The sequence below is a fragment of the Phoenix dactylifera genome, chromosome 4, assembly GCF_051530095.1.
Source record: "Phoenix dactylifera cultivar Ajwa chromosome 4, Ajwa_hap1_PhDact_Kaust_v1.1, whole genome shotgun sequence".
Taxonomy (NCBI): Eukaryota; Viridiplantae; Streptophyta; class Magnoliopsida; order Arecales; family Arecaceae; genus Phoenix; species Phoenix dactylifera.
The window spans coordinates 6,298,050-6,317,182 of NC_143193.1; the positions used below are offsets into that span (position 1 = coordinate 6,298,050).

Sequence of the window (19,133 nt, forward strand, 5' to 3'; positions counted from 1 at the left end):
ATGCAATTTAATGTTTTAAACCTTCATCCTCCTACATTTTGGGAAATAGTCTTCTTCACAACTGAGGTAGCTTTCAATTTTCACACATGTACTCCTAGTCCCAAAGCAGGGTTAAAGCTATAGTCTGAGAAAGTCAATTAAGTGCATTGGAATTGAGGTGGATGAAGGCAAATGAATTGTAGTTTAGAGATTATGCTCATTTGGCAACAGAAGGATGTTCACTTTCCAAAAGAGCATTTTTGGGGTCAGTGTCCTCCTATAATTGATGGCAGTGTTGTCATCTTGAGATTGAATTTGAAAATCAAGTCCCTATCCAAGTGCTTACAAGTTATAATATTTGGACCTTAAAGATGAAACATGAAGGTCTGTGGCAAATTTATAGTTTGTAGTTCATTTGGCAGAAAAGTGTGGCCCGTCACAGCAGGTCAACATGGATGAACGCGTACAACATCTGAGGCTCGAGGCAAGTTTCATGCTTTTTTGTCTGTTAAGGCTCAAGAGAATAGGAAGGTTGACATACAAGATGATTGAACTACTAATAAAAACATGTATTTGTTATGCACATGTGATTCAAATCGTTGAAAAGCTTACCATATAAGCTTTTCAGTGTGTCATGATCAAATTTGAGCTTGTGTCGAGGTAATAGGTGCAAGTAATTAAAGTTTGAACATATTTGGAACAAGTTCAGGGTCTGATACTGAAAACAACTATGTTGGCTTTAACTTTAACATGGATTTCTTAATTTGACCCAATGGAATTAAGTTAAATTCATGTTTTGATTGGATATATCTCCTATCCCTTTATGGAATCCAATACAAATTTAGTGGGACAGGTTTATTAATTCAATCGGTGACAGATGATTTTAATAATTCAACTCACGGTTTTTTTTTCTTTTCCTTTTTTTTCCCTCTTTTCTTTCTTCTTTTCAGCTCAATATAATGAGAATGACAAATTCATGAAGGTACAACTGATATTCTTGTATTTTTTGAATTAAATGAAGTATCAGACTTTTCACAAAAATTACTAGATGAGGCATCACATGCCTCCTCAATTTATTCTTCTTCATTTACCTAATTCATTATTATACTCGTTTTATAGATCTTTGCAATGATGATATCAGATTTCTTGACTTTTGCATAAATTGGTACTATTAGGTAGGACCTCATATGTAAGGATGAAATAAGTTAAAACATTCTGAAGGCTTTATCATGAATAGAAGATAAGGGTAAGGCCAAGTGCTTCGCTAATGGGAATTCCACAGAATGTGGTACAACAAGACTCTGCTGTGGCTACTAGCAGAAAATATTGTGAGCTCTGGTAGTTATTTAACTTTGTTTGGTAGTTGTTCCTTTGTATGACTTTCCTTTCATGACTTCCTTGTGTGAGCTATAATTGTCCAAGTTCATTGTTTCCATGTGGCTTTGTGATTATTATCATTTAATCATCGACTTAATTTTGGTTGACTCAGCATTTGATCAAGTATCTTGGTTGATATTTGGTTGATGTGTGGTGCAATCAGTTCAACTTAATCATGGCATTATCCTCTCGCTTGTATGAATTTCTGAGCAAAAATAAGATGGCGAGAACAAACTGGAAGACCAACATTAGCAAGCTTGCTAACAAACAGTAATTTTTCCACACCCAAAACGAAAGTACAATTTCTCAGATTAGCATGAATCTTGCAGTATTGCAAGTGGCTGATAGAATGGGGGGGTATTATTGGTTCCTCCTGATAGATAGTCAGGGTAGCACAAATGGCATGAGTTATCAAACTTGTCTAGACAGAAAGAAGTTCTGGTAAGTCTTTCAGATCAGATATGGTATTTTTTGTCCTATGTCGTAATTTCTCTTTGGGGCTTACTTCTGTTACCATCTTGCCTGTTTTTGCTATTACATATGTAACGAGTTATGTGGAAAGATACGATATATGCAGCGTGGTGTAGTTCTTGTACCTTACACATTATTCTACAACAGAAGATCTTTGTTATATTTTAGTTTTGTTGGAGGTATTTGTCTATTTTATTTACTTCAACTTGCTTCTACATTTCCAGCCCAGGAAGGTTTCGCACAATGGCTTTACACCATTGATGATGTCTGTTCTTGCTGACTCACTGCAATGCATGGAGGAACTGATCGAGGTAAACAAGCTTGTTGGCCATATGTGCTTTAATATCTGTTAGTGAGCTCATTTCTGGTTTTTGACTGAGGTATAATTGAAAAATCATCTACCATTGATTGGGATCATTGTTTGTTTCTATGAAATTTCTTGCAGACGCTGGATTACCGGATTCATGGGTTTTGACTGATGATATATCCAGCAAATCTTCTTTAGACAAATCTGATTGGTATGCAGTAATCACACGCCAGTTTCCAGAATTTGCAAATTAATACCTATTGCTACATCTACTTTTGCGTGTACATATCTCATCTTTATTTCTTCTGATTGATATTTAAGGCCTAGAAAGAAAATGTCCACCATGTAGCAGAATGGAAGTTCTTTGCTGATCCATTGAGCTTTGATATTACTTATTTAAACAGCTTGAAGATGATTATATGAAAGTAAGCCTGGATCTTTCATCATCTAAATGGCCATAATGTTCACTTAGGAGTGACCACAAAGGAATTCAGCAAATGAAGGAATTCATAAGATCTGCTATTCTTAAGATCTTCATTGAAAAATGACCATACTAGTGATTCCTTCTCCCCCGCCCTTTTCCCTTTTACTCCTGCAACTCCCTTGTGCTTGAATACCGGCAGAATACTAAAATGTTGGGAAACATTGTTGTGCTGTACAGAGTGTAAGATTATGTTGCATGCCTTATGAAACTTATCGTTCTCTTTTCTTTTTCTTTTGCTGTGTAAATTTCAGGATGGGCTGATGAAGCCAATTGAAATTGCTGCAGTATTTAGTAAACGACAAGATGTTGAAATCCTTTTTCCTTCAACATCCCCCATTTCAAGTGTGCCAGACTGGAGCATTGATGGAATTATTACTGATCTAAAATTGAAAGTTCCCAAACAACTGGTGTGCAATCCTGAATCCCAGAAAAAAAACTCTACGTTGTTGCCCCACTGCCCCCTACGGACAATCCCGGGAAAAAAGACAGAGAGAGAAAGAAGAAAAGAAAACCACGAGTATCTCTCTCATATGTATTATTATCTTACAGATTTCATTCTGAAATACTTGTTGCGTGCATCAAGGTCTCATTTATATTTACAAAACTGAATACCTGCTTCAGGAAATGGTTACTATTTAAGATTTATGATGTCAAATCTTCAGTGCCAGATTACATCAAATTGCATAAATTATTGAAACTGAAAAAGGAAGAACTGAAACTTGATCTTTTTCTACCAATTCAATATTCTTTACTATTTTGAATGCTTACAATTGCAGACAAGGGACTAGAAAGGAGCAAAAGTTCTATTATTTAACTGAGGTCAAAGAAAATTATACATCTATACAGTCTGAACTAGTATTACCTGGATATGTAGCAGTCGGAGTTACAGAATTTCAAGTGCCCAACATAATAGCTTGTGAAAATTTAATTGGAGGCTTTCAAGAAACACTACTTTATAAAACTCTAGATAACACAATTTATTTGTGACTCTATATTCTTATTTCTGCAATAAACATGTACAGAATCAACGTGATGCGATTATTACTATTAGTGTCTTAATAATGTTGTCAAATTGTTTATTTTTGGCTGTACAGTTACATATTCTTAGCAAAGTTGTGCAGAACCCTGCTGTGGAATACTAATTGCAGAGTTCTGATTCACATGTCAGTAGGAATGCTATGATGGGTTTATAGAGACATGAATGCAATTTGGGGAATCATGTGTATTTGCTGGTTTCCTAGAAATCGTCCACAGCAATGGTTTCAAAACTATATTTCTAGATGTGATGCAAGATAGCTCTTATTGTTGGGTTTAAGTAGTGGTCAATTTTACATAATATTATTGCCTTTTATTTGTTATTTCATTGAAAATTTTGTTGAAATTCTTCTAATTGTTCTAGTTCTGTTAACGTACTTGTTTCATTTTGTTATACCATATGAATCGACTGTTTAACTTTCTAACTTACTTTGGTCATGCAGGTCCACCTAAATTTTTTCTCTGTTCTCTTATCCAAGTAAAGTGCATCTTGATCTTTTCAGTGAGGCTTTGTTAGAACATACATTTCTGCCTAATTGCCACAATTAAGCTCGAAGAAAGTCGAATCTCAATTGTATTAGCACCTAAAATCTTTTAGAATGAGTAATCTCAAGTTAAGCACAACTTTCTTTCTGCTTTATAAAGAATGGCTTTCTAGGAACTTAAATTTTTGCTAATAAAAGTAAATAATAGACATATTTGTATAATGGATTCTTATGTTCTGCATATCATTGTGGAATACGTGCATATGAGTATGTCTATTGATTTTTCCCCTGGTTTTGTCATCTGTGGAGGCCATGTTGTTAGTACCAACTACATCTCGCACTATGCACTTCGTAATGCATAAAGTGACAGCTGACACTATTAAAAATCTTTTCTCAACATGAGTTTTACTTATGTTAGTTCAGTCATGTTTGCTAGTTTGTTGATCACATAATTCAATCATGCCATAATATTTACATTGTCTATTACAATTTTAAAACTTTCAGAAAAAATAAATAATATACTTCATATAAACTCCAAACTTCATTATTGGAGTGAAAATATACTTACGCTATACTCGCTGCATAGATTTATGCCTTGGTGCTAGATAATATTAAGGCGTTTCTCCCTTTGAGTTTTTTATTCTTGTATCTTTTTGGGATACTGTGACTTTTTATGCTTACATATTTTTAGACAAATATTTGTGGACCCGGAAGTCTCCTTTTTTCACTCTTTTCTTGCTTCTTTTCAGCTCAATATAATGAGAATAACAAATTCATGAAGGCACATTCTTCTTCATTTACCTAATTCATTATTCTACTCTTTTTATAGTTCTTTGCAATGATGATATCAGATTTCTTGAGTTTTTCATAAATTGGTACTATTAGGTAGGACCTCATATATAAGGATGAAATAAGTCGAAGCATTCCGAAGGCTTTATCGTGAATAGAAGATAAGGGTAAGGCCAAGTGGTTCACTAATGGGAATTCTGACAAAACGGAGGGCCAAATGAGGGAATTGTCTGACTGTATGACTCTGATATCCAACTCAAAGTCGCGGTGAGCCCATTCGGTCATCCGGTCAAAGATGCCTAGGTTGGGTTAACCTTAACAGCTATTTGAAAGCCCATACTCGCTTATGCCACGAACCGCAAGCGTTTCACCAGTCTCAGCTTCCGCATGGTTTCGATCTTCCCCGTCGTCTTCTACCGAGGCAGGAATATGGTGCAACAAGACTCTCCTGAAGCGACTAGCAGAAAATATTATGATCTCCTCGTAGTTATTTAATTTTGATTGGTAGTTGTTCCCTTGTATGACTTTGCTTTCATGACTTCCTTGCGTGAGCTATAATTGTCCAAGTTTAATGTTTCCATGTGCCTTTGCGATTATTATCATTTAATCGTTGACTCATCATTTGATCAAGTATCTTGGTTGATATTTGGTTGATGTTGGTGCAAACAGTTCAACCTAGTCATGGCATAATCCTCAAGCTTGTATGAATTTCTAAGCAAGAATAAAATGGCGAGAACAAACGGGTAGACCAACATTAGCAAGCTTGCTAACAAACTGTAATTTTTCCGCACCCAAAAAGAAAGTACAATTTCCCAGATTAGCAGGAAGCACAAGAAACATGCCGTATTGCAAGTGGCTGATAGATGGGGGGGTATTATTGGTTCCTCCTGATAGATATTCCGAGTATCACAAATGGCATGAGTTATCAAACTTGCCTAGATAGAGGGAAGTTCTGGTAAGCCTTTCAGATCGGATATGTTATTATTTTGTCCTATGTGGTAATTTTTCTTTGGGGCTTACTTCTGTTACAATCTTGCCTGTTTTTGCTATTACATATGTAACTAGTTATATGGAAGGACACGATATATGCAGCATGGTGTAGTTCTTGTACCTTACACATTATTCTCTAACAGAAGATCTTTGTTATATTTTAGTGTTGTTGGAGGTATTAGTCCATTTTATTTTACTTCAACTTGCTTCTATATTTCCAGCCCATGAAGGTTTCGCACAATGGTTTACACTTAATATAATAATTATATTTACGTTCTAATGGCTATCTATAGTCTACATGTAGAATAATATATCATAAATAATATTTGACTTGTGAAAATATATTCTTCTTGATTTGGAATGCCGAACCATAAGAAAAATGGAAAATGAAGAGGGGAAAAGCTTTTTCTACCAAACAGCCAAGATTGCTTTATTGATAGAAGTACAAATCAGGCTAGATTGGGTCTGCAAGGTCATGGCTAACCTGTTAGCCTACCGTGACACACTTATATCAAATCTGGCATACCTAGTTTGATACTTACCCAATTAATCTATTGATGAATGACAACCCACTAATTTAACATCTATTCAATCTATCGCTATACATGATATTCCATATATGCAACTTTTCGTATATAGTAGTTAGTGTCCGCACACAATTAAGCATGTTGGTGTAGAATCACATTCAAGTTTGGGTCATAACTATATCCACCTGACCTACTCATTAAATGGGTCAATTCACATCAAGCAGGTCAAGTCTATAAACTTGAAAATTGCTGATTTGCTGAACTGGTTAGCTGGGCCAATTTGTTTATGACCCAAACCTGCTATTTCCATATCAAAACGTGCTAGTGTGATCCCATGTTGGCAAATTGGTTGAAGGATTGCAACCCTTATAAACATTTATAAAACTAAATTCTACTATTTACTTGCAGAACTTCAAATAACTAACAACATCATGTTAGTCAACCGACATTATCTTCCTAAGCGCCTTCAAATATCTATTTGCATTTGGGGATTGATTTTGTTATACCATATGAATCGACTGTTTAACTTTCTAAATTACTTTGGTCATGCAGGTCCACTTATATTTTTTCTCTGTTCTCTTATTCTAAGTAAAGTGCATCTTGATCTTTACAGTGAGGCTTTGTCAGAACATACATTTCTGCCTAGTTGCCACAATTAAGCTCGAAGAAAGTCGAATCTCAATTGTATTAGCACCTAAAATCTTCTAGAATGAGTAATCTCAACTTAAGCACAACTTTTTTCTGCTCTCTAAAGAGTGGCTTTCTAGAAACTTATATTTTTGCTAATAAAAGTAAATAATAGACATATTGTATAATGGATTCTTATGTTCTGCATATCATTGTGGAATACGTGCATATGAGTATGTCTATTGATTTTTTCCCTGGTTTTGTAGTCTGTGGAGGTCATTTTGTTAGTACCAATTGCATCAAGCACTATGCACTTCGTAATGCATAAAGTGACAGCTGACACTATTAAAAATCTTTTCTCAACCTGAGTTTTACTTATTTGAGTTCGGTCATGTTTGCTAGGTTGTTGATAACATAATTCAATCATGCATAATATTTACATTGTCTATTACCAATTTAAAACTTTCAGAAAAAATATATAATATACTTCATATATACTCCAAACTTCATTATTCGAGTGAAAATATACTTACGCTATACTTGCAGCATAGATTTATGCCTTGGTGTTAGATAATATTAAGGCGTTTCTCCCTTTGATTTTTTTTATTCTTGTATCTGTTAGAAGTATGCCCTAGAAGCCAACGTGGCTGACACATATTTGTAATCTGGGGCACAAATTTGTAATTTGACTCTTATCAAGTTATCAATAAATAAGATTGGGCAATTTATTTTTCATTCATGTTTGTATGTGTCCATGAATCGTCCAAGAAATTAATAGATCATGACACATATTCTCAAGGAGTTGAGAATTTGAGGCATGTGTCATTAGAGATTAATTTCTAAATGCTCCTGATCGATGGATCTATCACGAGGGACGGTGATTGATTCGCTGAGATTAGTGCACAGATCACTTAGTCAGATGGACGAGTCTCGAGTCTACAGTGTAGGGATACTGGAGTGATTATGCGAGTACTTGTTAGAGAACAAGGTACTGAGCGTGACCAAAGATAGTAGTCATATAGATGTCTATCCACTCGTCAGTGACTACTTATGCTGTAGTTGTATGACTGGTCCTTTGACCTGCGATGCCTCAGCTATTCACTATGAGGTTGCTGTTGTTTGACGAGCATGTGAACTTGGGCCCTAGCCATTCGGATCCTTGTAGTGCGGATTGGCTACAGTAGGTTCATTTTGAAATAGGGTTGCATCTAGATGGGATCTATTGATCTTGATAGATTAGGAGTGATCCTATGTGATTTATGAGACTGAGTTCGATAAATTTCTGGCCAGCTATTTTGGAAAAAGAGTTTTCTATATCTCGATCTGGAAGTCGAATAAATTTAACATATGACGGACGATGGAGTTTGACGAGATATCCATAACCTCCGTCACGTCGGGATCTATGATAGAGGGATTGTATTATATGCTAACTACACCTAGAGGTTTAGACATTCTATTTTGCTGGGTTGCCACCACATACTGCTAGGTGTCGCTAGTGGATTGTGAGACTCGAAGGCATTCACTTGGTGATCAGTGAACCCTAAGAGTAGAACTGAAATTGTTTCAGTCCACTGAAGGAGTTTCAGTGATATTGAGATGGAGATCTCAATATGTCTCACTACCAGTCAGAATAGAACCTACGGGATCACACACATAGAGGATTTAATTAGTCAGACTATCATAATTTTGTTTTGGAATCACAATAGAAATTAATCATCAATATGATTGGTGATTGAATTAACCCACTAAGTGTTAGTGAGTTAATGGAAGAATAATTAAGTGGAATTGATTGCAATTGGATTGCAATTGGGCTGATTTAATTGTTCAAATCAAATTGGGTTTGACCCAAATTGATTTGGGTTCATGATTGGGTCAATTGGATTAAACCAGGGTTTATGCGGATTTTAAAGTCCACATGTCGTCGTAGGATGAATATGACTTAAGTCGTGTTCACACTATGCGGACTTTAAAGTCCACATGGCGTCATTGGATGCATGCTCCCAAATCAATTAATTCTCCTAATGAGATTAGAAGTCCTAATGGGATTAGGAATTAATCAATTGATTAAGTGGACACATGTCATGCATTTATGAGCACAAGGATTGGACACTTGGCATTAATCCAAGGGTGGGTTATAGTCCCATACTCCTAATAAGATTAGGAGAAGCCCTAAACCCAGTCTATAAAAGGGTAGCAAGGGACACGTTATGAATTAATTCTCTCTTCTTCCTCTCCACGCCTCCTCTTCCTTTCTTCCTCCTTCCCACGGCAGTAAGAGGAGCCTTCATCCTCTTCCTCCATGGCAGCAAAGGAGTTTCCTTCTTCCTCTTCCAAGGCATTGGAAGTTTGAGAAGAAAAGAAAGAAAGAAAGACCACACGGCAGCAAGGAAGAAGGAGTTCTTCCTCACGCCACATAGCCCTTCTTCTTCCTCCTTCACGGCAGCAAGGGGTCTTCATCCTCCTCTACTTCCATGGTAGCAAGGCAAGGAAGATCCACGTGCAAGGTTCCTCCTTCCTCTTCCTCCATCGCAAGCAAGGTTGAAGAAGAAAGGGTTCTTCTTCAAGGAGGTAATTCCAACTTATGATAGTCATTAGAGGTCTTTGCAAGGAGCTAGCACTCCGGTAAGACCTATTCTCAGATGATTAGATCCTCGTGTGGATACCTGTAGAGGCCGGACAATTGTGCGGCTCAAACAGAAACCTAGAATAGATCATCAGGCTGCGGTGCTCTACACCTGCAGAATTTTTGAAGATGAGATCTTCAAATCTAAAACTTCTGATTTTTGTTTCAGTTTTATAAATCTTAATCAACCCTCCTCAGATCCTAATCTTCCCTTCCTAATGAGTTCAAAAATCTTCTGGATTTAGATTCAGAAATTTTTTTGAATTCTACGATTCGAGGCGCGTTCATACGATGAACAACGTCCTGTTCGAATTCCGCTGCGAACGTCGCATCGAACGGGGTATAACTCATCAGTATCTTCTTAGGATACTATGACCTTTTATGGTTGCTTATTTCAAGACAAATACACGTGGACCTGGAAGACTCTTTTGGAGTGACTCCTCTGCATGTGGCTGCTAGTTGTGGACAAGAATCTATTACAAATATTTTGTTGAATCACAAAGCGGATGTAATGTTCTATGTTTCAATATCATCAACATGTCTTTTATGTTCGTTTCCATGGTCAAAATTCTTTTGCTTATTATGTGGACTATATCACTATCTCTAGTTTGAATCATCTAAATTTATGTGTTTATATGCCGCATATTTCTCATATGACTCAGGGAGACATCAGTGTCTGTAGATGTATCGGGGGATACATTATTTTTTTTTAAACTGAGGATCTCAAGACTTCAATACTCTGAACTAGTATTACCTGGATATGTAGCAGTGGGAGCTACAAAATTACAAGTGCTCAACATAATAGCTTGTGAAATCCAATGGAAGGCTTTCAAGAAACACTACTTTATAAAACTTTAGATAACACAAGTTGTTTGTGATTCTATATTCTAATTTATGATGATGTATCAAATGTAGCTGTCAATTTCTGTTTAAATAAATATGATATATGCTTCCTGAGTTAACTTGCCAACAATTACAAAAAGATACTAATCAAATCTTAGATTCTGAGGTCCTTGACTACATTAACTACAATAAACATTTACAGAATCAACACAATGCGATTATTACTATTAGAGTCTTAATAATGTTGTCAAATTGCTTTTTTTTTTTTGCTGTACATTTACATATTCATAGCAAAGTTGTGCAGAACCCTGCTTTAGAATACTAGTTGCAGAGTTCTGATTCACATGTCAGTAGGAATGATATGATGGGTTTATAGAGACATGAATGCATTTTGTGGAATCATGTCTAGTAGCTGGTTTCGTAGAAATCTTCCGCAACACGGGTTTCAAAACTATATTTCTCGATGTGATGCAAGATATTTCTAACTGTTGGGCTTAAGTAGAGGTCAATTTTGCATTATATTATTCGTTTTTATTTGTTTGTTCATTGGAAATTTTGTTGAAATTCTTCTAATCGTTCTGTTCATGTGCTTGTTCCATTTTATCTTCAACATTTTTCCTTATCAATTTCTAGGTTATCTCAGGAACTTCTTGTAAAGTGCCACATCTTTGCTTAACCATTCTATAGGCTATATCTGATAGTGGTGACTAGTTATTGTATGATAAATTTGATCTCATTTACTAACTCAAATTGACTTAATGGATAGATTAAATGTCAAGATAAAAAGACATTCTCAGATTGGAATCATGCGGAAGAAAAGCAGTTGGTGTAATGGAATATCCTTCAGCAATTATTTTTTACGCTATGGTAATTCCTGAACTCATAAGCACTTTTGATACTTAAACATTTTTTTTGTGGATGTAGCGTTTGAGTGTTTCACTTATATATATTTAGTTTAAGATAAAAACAGCCCCTTAGCAGTTTTTCCTCATTTTATTCTTGATTTGCCTCTGCGTTTTATCTTTTCATTGATTGGGCTGAGATTTAGTGAAGTCTCTAGCATGAGCTTTTAAGTTAGGCTATCCTTTTGTAAACTACAAGTGGTGGTTTTATAGCATGGGTACGGAGTGTAGCATGCCGACCTAGTACCATAGTGGAATAGTTCAGAGGCTTGATACGACACTATACTGACACATGGTACAGTCGACTCCAGCAGTGTACCATATTTTTGTGCATGGGTATACTGTACCAACTGACATGTACAGATTCATTTTATCATTTTCAACAAGGAGCTTTATATAATTATTGATGAACTCTGTTCAACAAGGAGCTTTATGTTGTGTGTATTTCGCCCCAGGCTTTGTTTTCACCTGCTGTACTTGTAGTGTTGTCTCAGAAGCAGTAATATTGCATCTTGATTCTCTTTAATTGTGGTCTTCATGTTGACATGGTATTTTCTCCTCTTTTCCTTTTAATGGTCGTTCAAGCTGCCTAAACTGCAATTATGTTTATTTTCTTTATAGGCTTCAATCTAGGTTTCCAGGAAGTTTATTTAGAAAGAATGATTAAAGGAGTAAAAGATATTGGGCCTTTGAGCTTATTTAATTTTGCAGATTTAAGGCTGACACTTGCTTTAAGATCTTGTTCTAAATAAAATTTCTGGTGAAGAGTACAGACAAGTGGTTTGATACAGACGCCAGAAACGGTGGCAGATATTGCTTCTTTGGTAACAACTGGTAATTATAACTTATTGTTTAACATAGCTTGTATAGGGATGGCATCCATACTGAATTTCTTATATAATAGTGCAGAAGATGGACAACTACCTCTTGAAGGTACAAGGAAGTCAAATCTGAATCACATGCCCTTAATCTTGGTTCTCATAGATGCAGCATATCTTTTGGATTGATATAGGATACGAAAATTATGTAAATAATGGATGGGGGACGAAGAGATGAAAGAGCAAGGAGACAGGAATATAAAAGGATAGGGAAAAGAGGAGCACTAGCACAGTCAAGAAGAAAGGTAAAGAAAATTTACATACAAATTTCAGACATGCATTTACTAACTTGTTATGTGTATGAATGGTGGCGATTCAGTAAATATTCTACAAAAATCTAGCTACATATGCTTCATTTGTCAGGAATAATCTGGTCAAATTACTTGTACAACTAGGGTAAATTGGTGAAAGAACAAGCAGGTGGATGTGTTGAATGCACATACCCCGATTATAAATCTTAGGATCTATACTAGAAATTAAAATGATTATCTTAAAACTAAAATTTTATTAAGAATGCAAAATTGTTCTTTTGGAGTTGTGAATGTGAGGACACATCCATGTATGTGCATACACATGCATGTGCATGTTTTACTTGTGCATATCTGCAGCTATATGTTTATAGGCATAGGTATGTATTTGCTATATGTTTACAGGCATATGTATGTATTTATTTGATCTTTATCTAAGACTTTTATTCAAATGCGGTCTATTTAGCAGTTGAATGTTAATTTTGAAAAGAACATCAGACTATCATGAGAATTAGCCATGGCCTAAGGTTTGGTATTGTATGTACAAAAGATGTCATTAATTGTGCAGGGACTGAAAGATAGGCTCAATTGCAAAAAAAAAAAAAAAAAAAAAAAAGGTTGGGGTGGTGTGTGTGTGTGTGGGGGGGGGGGGGGGGGGGGTGATAGTTTTAGCAGTTTTTTGATATAAAGTTTTCCTTGAGAATGTCACAACAGTTCATGAAGCATTGAAGTTTGCAGTTTGGCAGTTAATATAATATTATATTTACGTTCTAAGGGCTACCTATAGTCTACATGTAGAATAATATATCATAAATAATATTTGACTTGTGAAAATATATTCTTCTAGATTTGGAATGCCGAAACCTTAAGAAAAATGGAAAATGAAGAGGGGAAAAGCTTTTTCTACCAAACAGCTAAGATTGCTTTATTGATAGAAGTACAAATCAGGCCAGATGATAAATTTCTAGGTTATCTCAGGAACTTCTTGTAAAGTGCGACATCTTTGCTTAACCATTCTATAGGCTATATCTGATAGTAGTGACTAGTTATTGTGTGATAAATTTGATCTCATTTACTAACTCAAATTGACTTAATGGATAGATTAAATGTCAAGATAAAAAGACATTCTCAGATTGGAATGCATGCGGAAGAAAAGCAGTTGGTGTAATGGAATATCTTTCAGCAATTATTTTTTACGCTATGGTAATTCCTGAACTCATAACCACTTTTGATACTTAAGCATTTTGTTTTTGGATGTAGCGTTTGAGTGTTTCATTTATATATATTTAGTTTAAGATAAAGACAGCCCCTTAGCAGTTTTTCCTCGTTTTATTCTTGATTTGCCTTTGTGTTTTATCTTTTCATTGATTGGGCTGAGATTTAGTGAAGTCTCTAGCATGAGCTTTTAAGTTAGGCTATCCTTTTGTAAACTACAAGTGGTGGTTTTATAGCATGGGTACAGAGTGTAGCATGCTGACCTAGTACCATAGTGGAATAGTTCAGAGGCTTGATACAACACTATACTGACACATGGTACAGTTGTTGTACTAACTTCAGCGATGTACTATATGTTTGTGCATGGGTATACTGTGCCAACTGACTTGTACAGATTAACTACTGGAATGGTCCATGGTACCAGGAATGCTAACTTTGGTTTGAAGATTATTGTTTGTTTTACTAGATTACATTAAGGATTCTAAGTTCTTTTCTGTTTTATGTTAGTGATCCATGACAATACTGAAATTGACGCACAATAAAAATGGTAGAAGCTAACAAGATGGTGGAAGAAATGAGAATTTTGAGATAGATGCATAATAAAACTAGGAAGGAGAAGTTGAGAAACAAGAGTACTGTAGGAGAATTAGGATATCTTCGTGTTGTAAAGAATCTGTGTTTAGAGAAAGTATTTGTCAGCATATAGTGTTTTTTACCCCTCAGTTCCTGTTTTTGTTGTAATAAAATTTTAAACCTTTTGTTGGTACAAGACTACAAGTATCATAAGCTCACTTTCTTTTAGGTTACTTCTGTAGTATGTCTGTGGGAAAGAGTAGCACATATCCACTGACACCATGTTTTTGTGGCAAAAGCATAAATCAAATAAGCTAATTTGAAGAGGCTCTAAGGTCTCATATCTTTGCAAGTTGATAATCCATGACTTAAATTGTTCATGTCACTTGATTTGAAATTCCGCTCCTATAGTCATCTAACAGCCAAACCATGGATCAGTGACTTGCCACTCCACTCAAATGGCTGGTTATCAGGAGTTTTTCTTGTTCAGCACAGGCTTCAGAATTTTGGGGGCCAACGCCTTGACTATACCACGTTGGTATTGGTTGAAAAAATTCTCATATGTGACATGATGCCTTAACAAAGGGATAAATTGCATTCTTGCCTTGAAAGATCAACATAATTCCATGAAACAAAGTCAGCTTTCAATATTTAAGTAATTTGTTTCCCTCTCAGTTTGCTGCATTCCCATTCGAAAACAATGTATTACTGTGTACAATCAATGGGGTTGGTCTCTGGTCATTAATTTTACAATTTTCCTCTGTTACAAATGTGGTAATGAAAATGGATAAATAAATGTGTCTGATTGTTGGGAGGTGTTCTCCATGTGTTAGTCTTAGCTATTACATTTTGAGAGAGAATGAGAAAGAATGTATATCTTGAAAGAATTACAATTGAAGTATTGCCTGATGATATATGCATAGACAAAATGTAAAGTTTGGCTTGAAACATATCTGAAACCAGTTGAGTTTCAATGATTTCAGCTAATTTCATCCCTAACCAATTAATATCATTCTAGCTCTGGCCAGTTTCAGTTTTCTTAGCTCAAATTGCACAAGTACAAGGCTGAAGACCTTATCTTATCATTTTCATTTGATTCATTTTTTAGCTTGATCTCCTTAGGAAGCATTGTTGCAATATTAAACTCGAATCTGCATGATTTTAGCACATCAGAAGTAAATAGCTGTTGTCTTGCCAGAATTTCAAGGAAATGGAACATATATTTTTGTTTATTTTCTATTTAAGCTTTTAACTTGCCCAAACAAAACAACATCATGCCGTCTTACTCTCCTTTCATTAAAACATTACAAAGTAATTGAAATGCACCATTAAGAATTATTTGGAAATGTTAAAAATTAGTTATTTCAACAATTTTTTTGCATATATTTGCTATAACCACTCGATCACAAGTTACAATTTACATTTGGTATCTTTATGGTTTGCTAGCTTGTATTTTCCATTTTTATTTCTCAGTTTCTGGTTCTTTTTAGCAACATTTTAGACTTGAGATTCAGGTCTGACAACCATACATGGCAACACAAAAAATGAAACTAAAAACTTGTGCGCAAGTATAAGTTGGTTGTTTTCTATCAATTTTTAACATTTCCTAATCCTTTTTGTAAATTTTAAATTTGAGTTGAAACTAAAACAATAATTTTCAAAAATTGAACCCATTCGACAGAATTGTAGCAAGATCATAAACTGAGCTTTTAAACTTTGCATGCAATGAATTGTTTTTCCTTTCTTTTATGGTAAGGAGTTCGTAAATAATTGGCATCTTTCATATATGAAATTAATTCAAGACATCACATGCCTTTGTGTCTTAATAACTCCATTTTTTATATGAGTTTGTAGTAATTGGCCATGTTGTGATCTTGCTAATTGTGCTTACTGTAAAGAAACTGTAGAAAAAGCTTTTGGAGAGAATTCTTAGAATTTAAGTATTAGTTTCAGTCCTAGACGTTCCAATTTAATCATCCATTTTGAATGCAAAATGTCCTTCCTAAGGCTAATAGAAGAGTACTGTAGGATATAAGGCTAGTTATGTGCGTTTAAACCCCTTGTCAATAATGGTAGCATGACATGCCTTACTTGAAATCATTCACTTGCCTGGTCTAATTGTTTGGCTCGTTGGATGTCAAATGGCAGCACTTTTGGCATGTTTAAATATTGATCAACACCTTAAATCTTTATTGCACATGTTTGAAGGAAAATGATCATACATAGGCTCAACATAGTTTAACGTTATCAAATATATAATTGCAAGGTCCATATTTTTCCTACTTATTATCTTTTTCTTTTTTTTAATATCTAATTTGATATATCTAGGCTATCCAAATTGCATTCAAAAGCATGAGTAGATATTATGCTCGCCAAACTAATGTAAACAACACTATACATGTAATTGAATAGGATATTATATCTTAGACTTTTGTATACAATCGAGATAGAATGACTAATTAACATAGACGATTTGAAGTATATTGACATTTCCATAATCTTAATGATCCAACCGTTTCTCAATTATTTATTGATATAAATCATTACATACCTTTCAAATTTTCATGTTAATGACAACCAAGGCGGTAGATCCATTACTGAAGACAAGGTTAATTTGGAATTGCATAATATGTGAGCAATGTTGACCCATGCATGTATGAACATACCATTCGTTTAGTCTCTCAGGAAATATTAGTACGGTTGCTCATCTATGTTGGTATTCGTTGACTCAACTAGTGCAAACTTACTAGATTGCTATATTTCATATGCTGAATTGCCATAATTCCCATGAATGTATGAGTTACATTGCTTGTCGGTCCTATGAGGCATGCATTTGGTTGTGCACTACAAAAGTGAGTGGAGCAAGAAGACAAGTTTTTTGTGTCAAAATCTTATTGATTATTATGAAAATGGGAAAGAAATACCTCTATCATGAGAACGATGACACCCAAACTCCACTATATTGGTCCCCGTACAGATCAACAAGAGGCCTTCTTTGTAACCTATTCCTGAGGATGTGCTATGGATACATGATGCCTTTCATTGCTGCTCCATTGGAAATTTCATTATTTATGATCCTCTTTTGGTATGGCTAAGCAAGCAGCCTTAACCATGCCATTAACAAATGCTGACATCTGTCTTCAGCCTTCTTGCTATCATCAGGTAATAAATAGAGATTTGGAGAGGAGGGGGCTCCTGGGTTCAAGGTGCCAACTGACCATTTTGATAATGCGTCTTGGTATTCATAAGACTTGGAGAAGGTCATATTACAGACGATTACATGAAGTCCCTTGCGAAAACCCTTGAAATATGTGGTGTTAAGGTCCGCCGTATCGGTATCGGTCGCCGGCCGGACCGGTATGGTACCGGTTCGGTCCGTACCGTTCGGTACCGGTACCGTACCGGCACGGTACGGCGAGCCAGGAATTTGGGTTCTATTTTTTTTTTAAATGTTGTCGCTGTTGGATCTTAAATTAAGTAAACTTTGATGTTTTTTTATTGCTTTTTTCATGAGTTTTGATATTTCTATGTTTAAATTTAGGGTTGAAATTTGAAACATAGATAATGCATGTTATTACTTCCTCCCGTTCCAAATGATAAAATGATACACATAAAATATCTTCAAAATAAGATACAATCATTTACATACATTTAAAGCACTCACGAATATCTAAATTCGGGACGAGTGCCGATGGCTCTCGTAGATATACGGATCATAAGTGTAGTCAGGAGGAGGCAAATCAACCCAATCAGAAGGAACGCGCGCCAGGTTATAAGAACTATCGGATCTCTCGCTCATGCTCTGGCTCTGAGAGGTGTCCTCTGATTATGTAGGGGCCCATCTAAATATGGCGGAAGCAAAATCCGATGCACTATACCGGCCGGTACGACAGACCACTGTTAAGTATATTAAGGCTCTGTTTGGGATTGCTGTTGATAGTAGAGTGTTAGCTAGTTGAGCTTTTAACAAAAAACTCTTTGCTATTTGGTAATTATGCCATAGAACTTATACGACTATTTGGTAACCAAATTAAGAAAGTGCTTTTAGCATGACTAATTGACAATAAAGAATATTGCATAGTATTATATAATACTACATAATATATTATTATATATTAAAATGTTATTGCATAAGTATAATAATATAACATGATATGATACAACATAAAATAATCCAATAATATATTATTAAATAATAAAATATTGTTACATATAAAAATATTATTCTATAGTATAATATAATATAATATAATACAATATTATTATAATATAATCTGATACATTTATGTATGGTATTTTTGATGGTGTGCGTGCAGAGGACTAAGCATGAATTTCAAAAAATTTTATGCGGAAAGAACGGGTTAAACATTTTAACCCAAAACATGCTTGATATTTTAGATATTTTGACTCTGGTACCAGTCGAAGACAGTCTTCAACTTCACATCACATGTGGCGCGGGCTCACAGATATCACAAAGCCCATAGATCCCGAGGATTGTGTGATTCAAATAAACATGCATAAATCACAACTTCTTGTGATTTGAAGATTGAGATCATATCTCAACCGTAAAAGAGATCAGATCTCTTACCTTTAGAAGGGGGTTCCTTCAAGGATGCTTCACAGCCGCACAAGCGTCCGGCATCGATGACTCGTCCACGCGAACCTTCGGAATGATCAGCTTTTCTGGGAGTGCTAGCTCGCAGGGAGGCAGAAGGTTGGCTGACAGGGAGAAGAAGGAAGAAGATGGACCTTCATAGCTCAAGAACTCCTTGGGCTTTCA

General features: G+C 35.3%; 1 protein-coding gene across 1 annotated transcript in view; it reads left to right on the forward strand.

Moving 5' to 3' along the window:
* Positions 1–2,351: 2,351 nt before the first annotated feature.
* Positions 2,352–19,133, forward strand: part of LOC149753618 (uncharacterized) — an 84,731-nt gene continuing 67,949 nt past the window's right edge. The window contains exons 1-5 of the mRNA XM_089930327.1: positions 2,352–2,559; positions 2,870–3,210; positions 12,206–12,372; positions 12,468–12,562; positions 13,667–13,768. Coding sequence (XP_089786453.1) covers positions 2,554–2,559; positions 2,870–3,210; positions 12,206–12,372; positions 12,468–12,562; positions 13,667–13,768 — 711 coding nt within the window. The 5' untranslated portion in view covers positions 2,352–2,553. The remainder of the gene's footprint in view (positions 2,560–2,869; positions 3,211–12,205; positions 12,373–12,467; positions 12,563–13,666; positions 13,769–19,133) is intronic.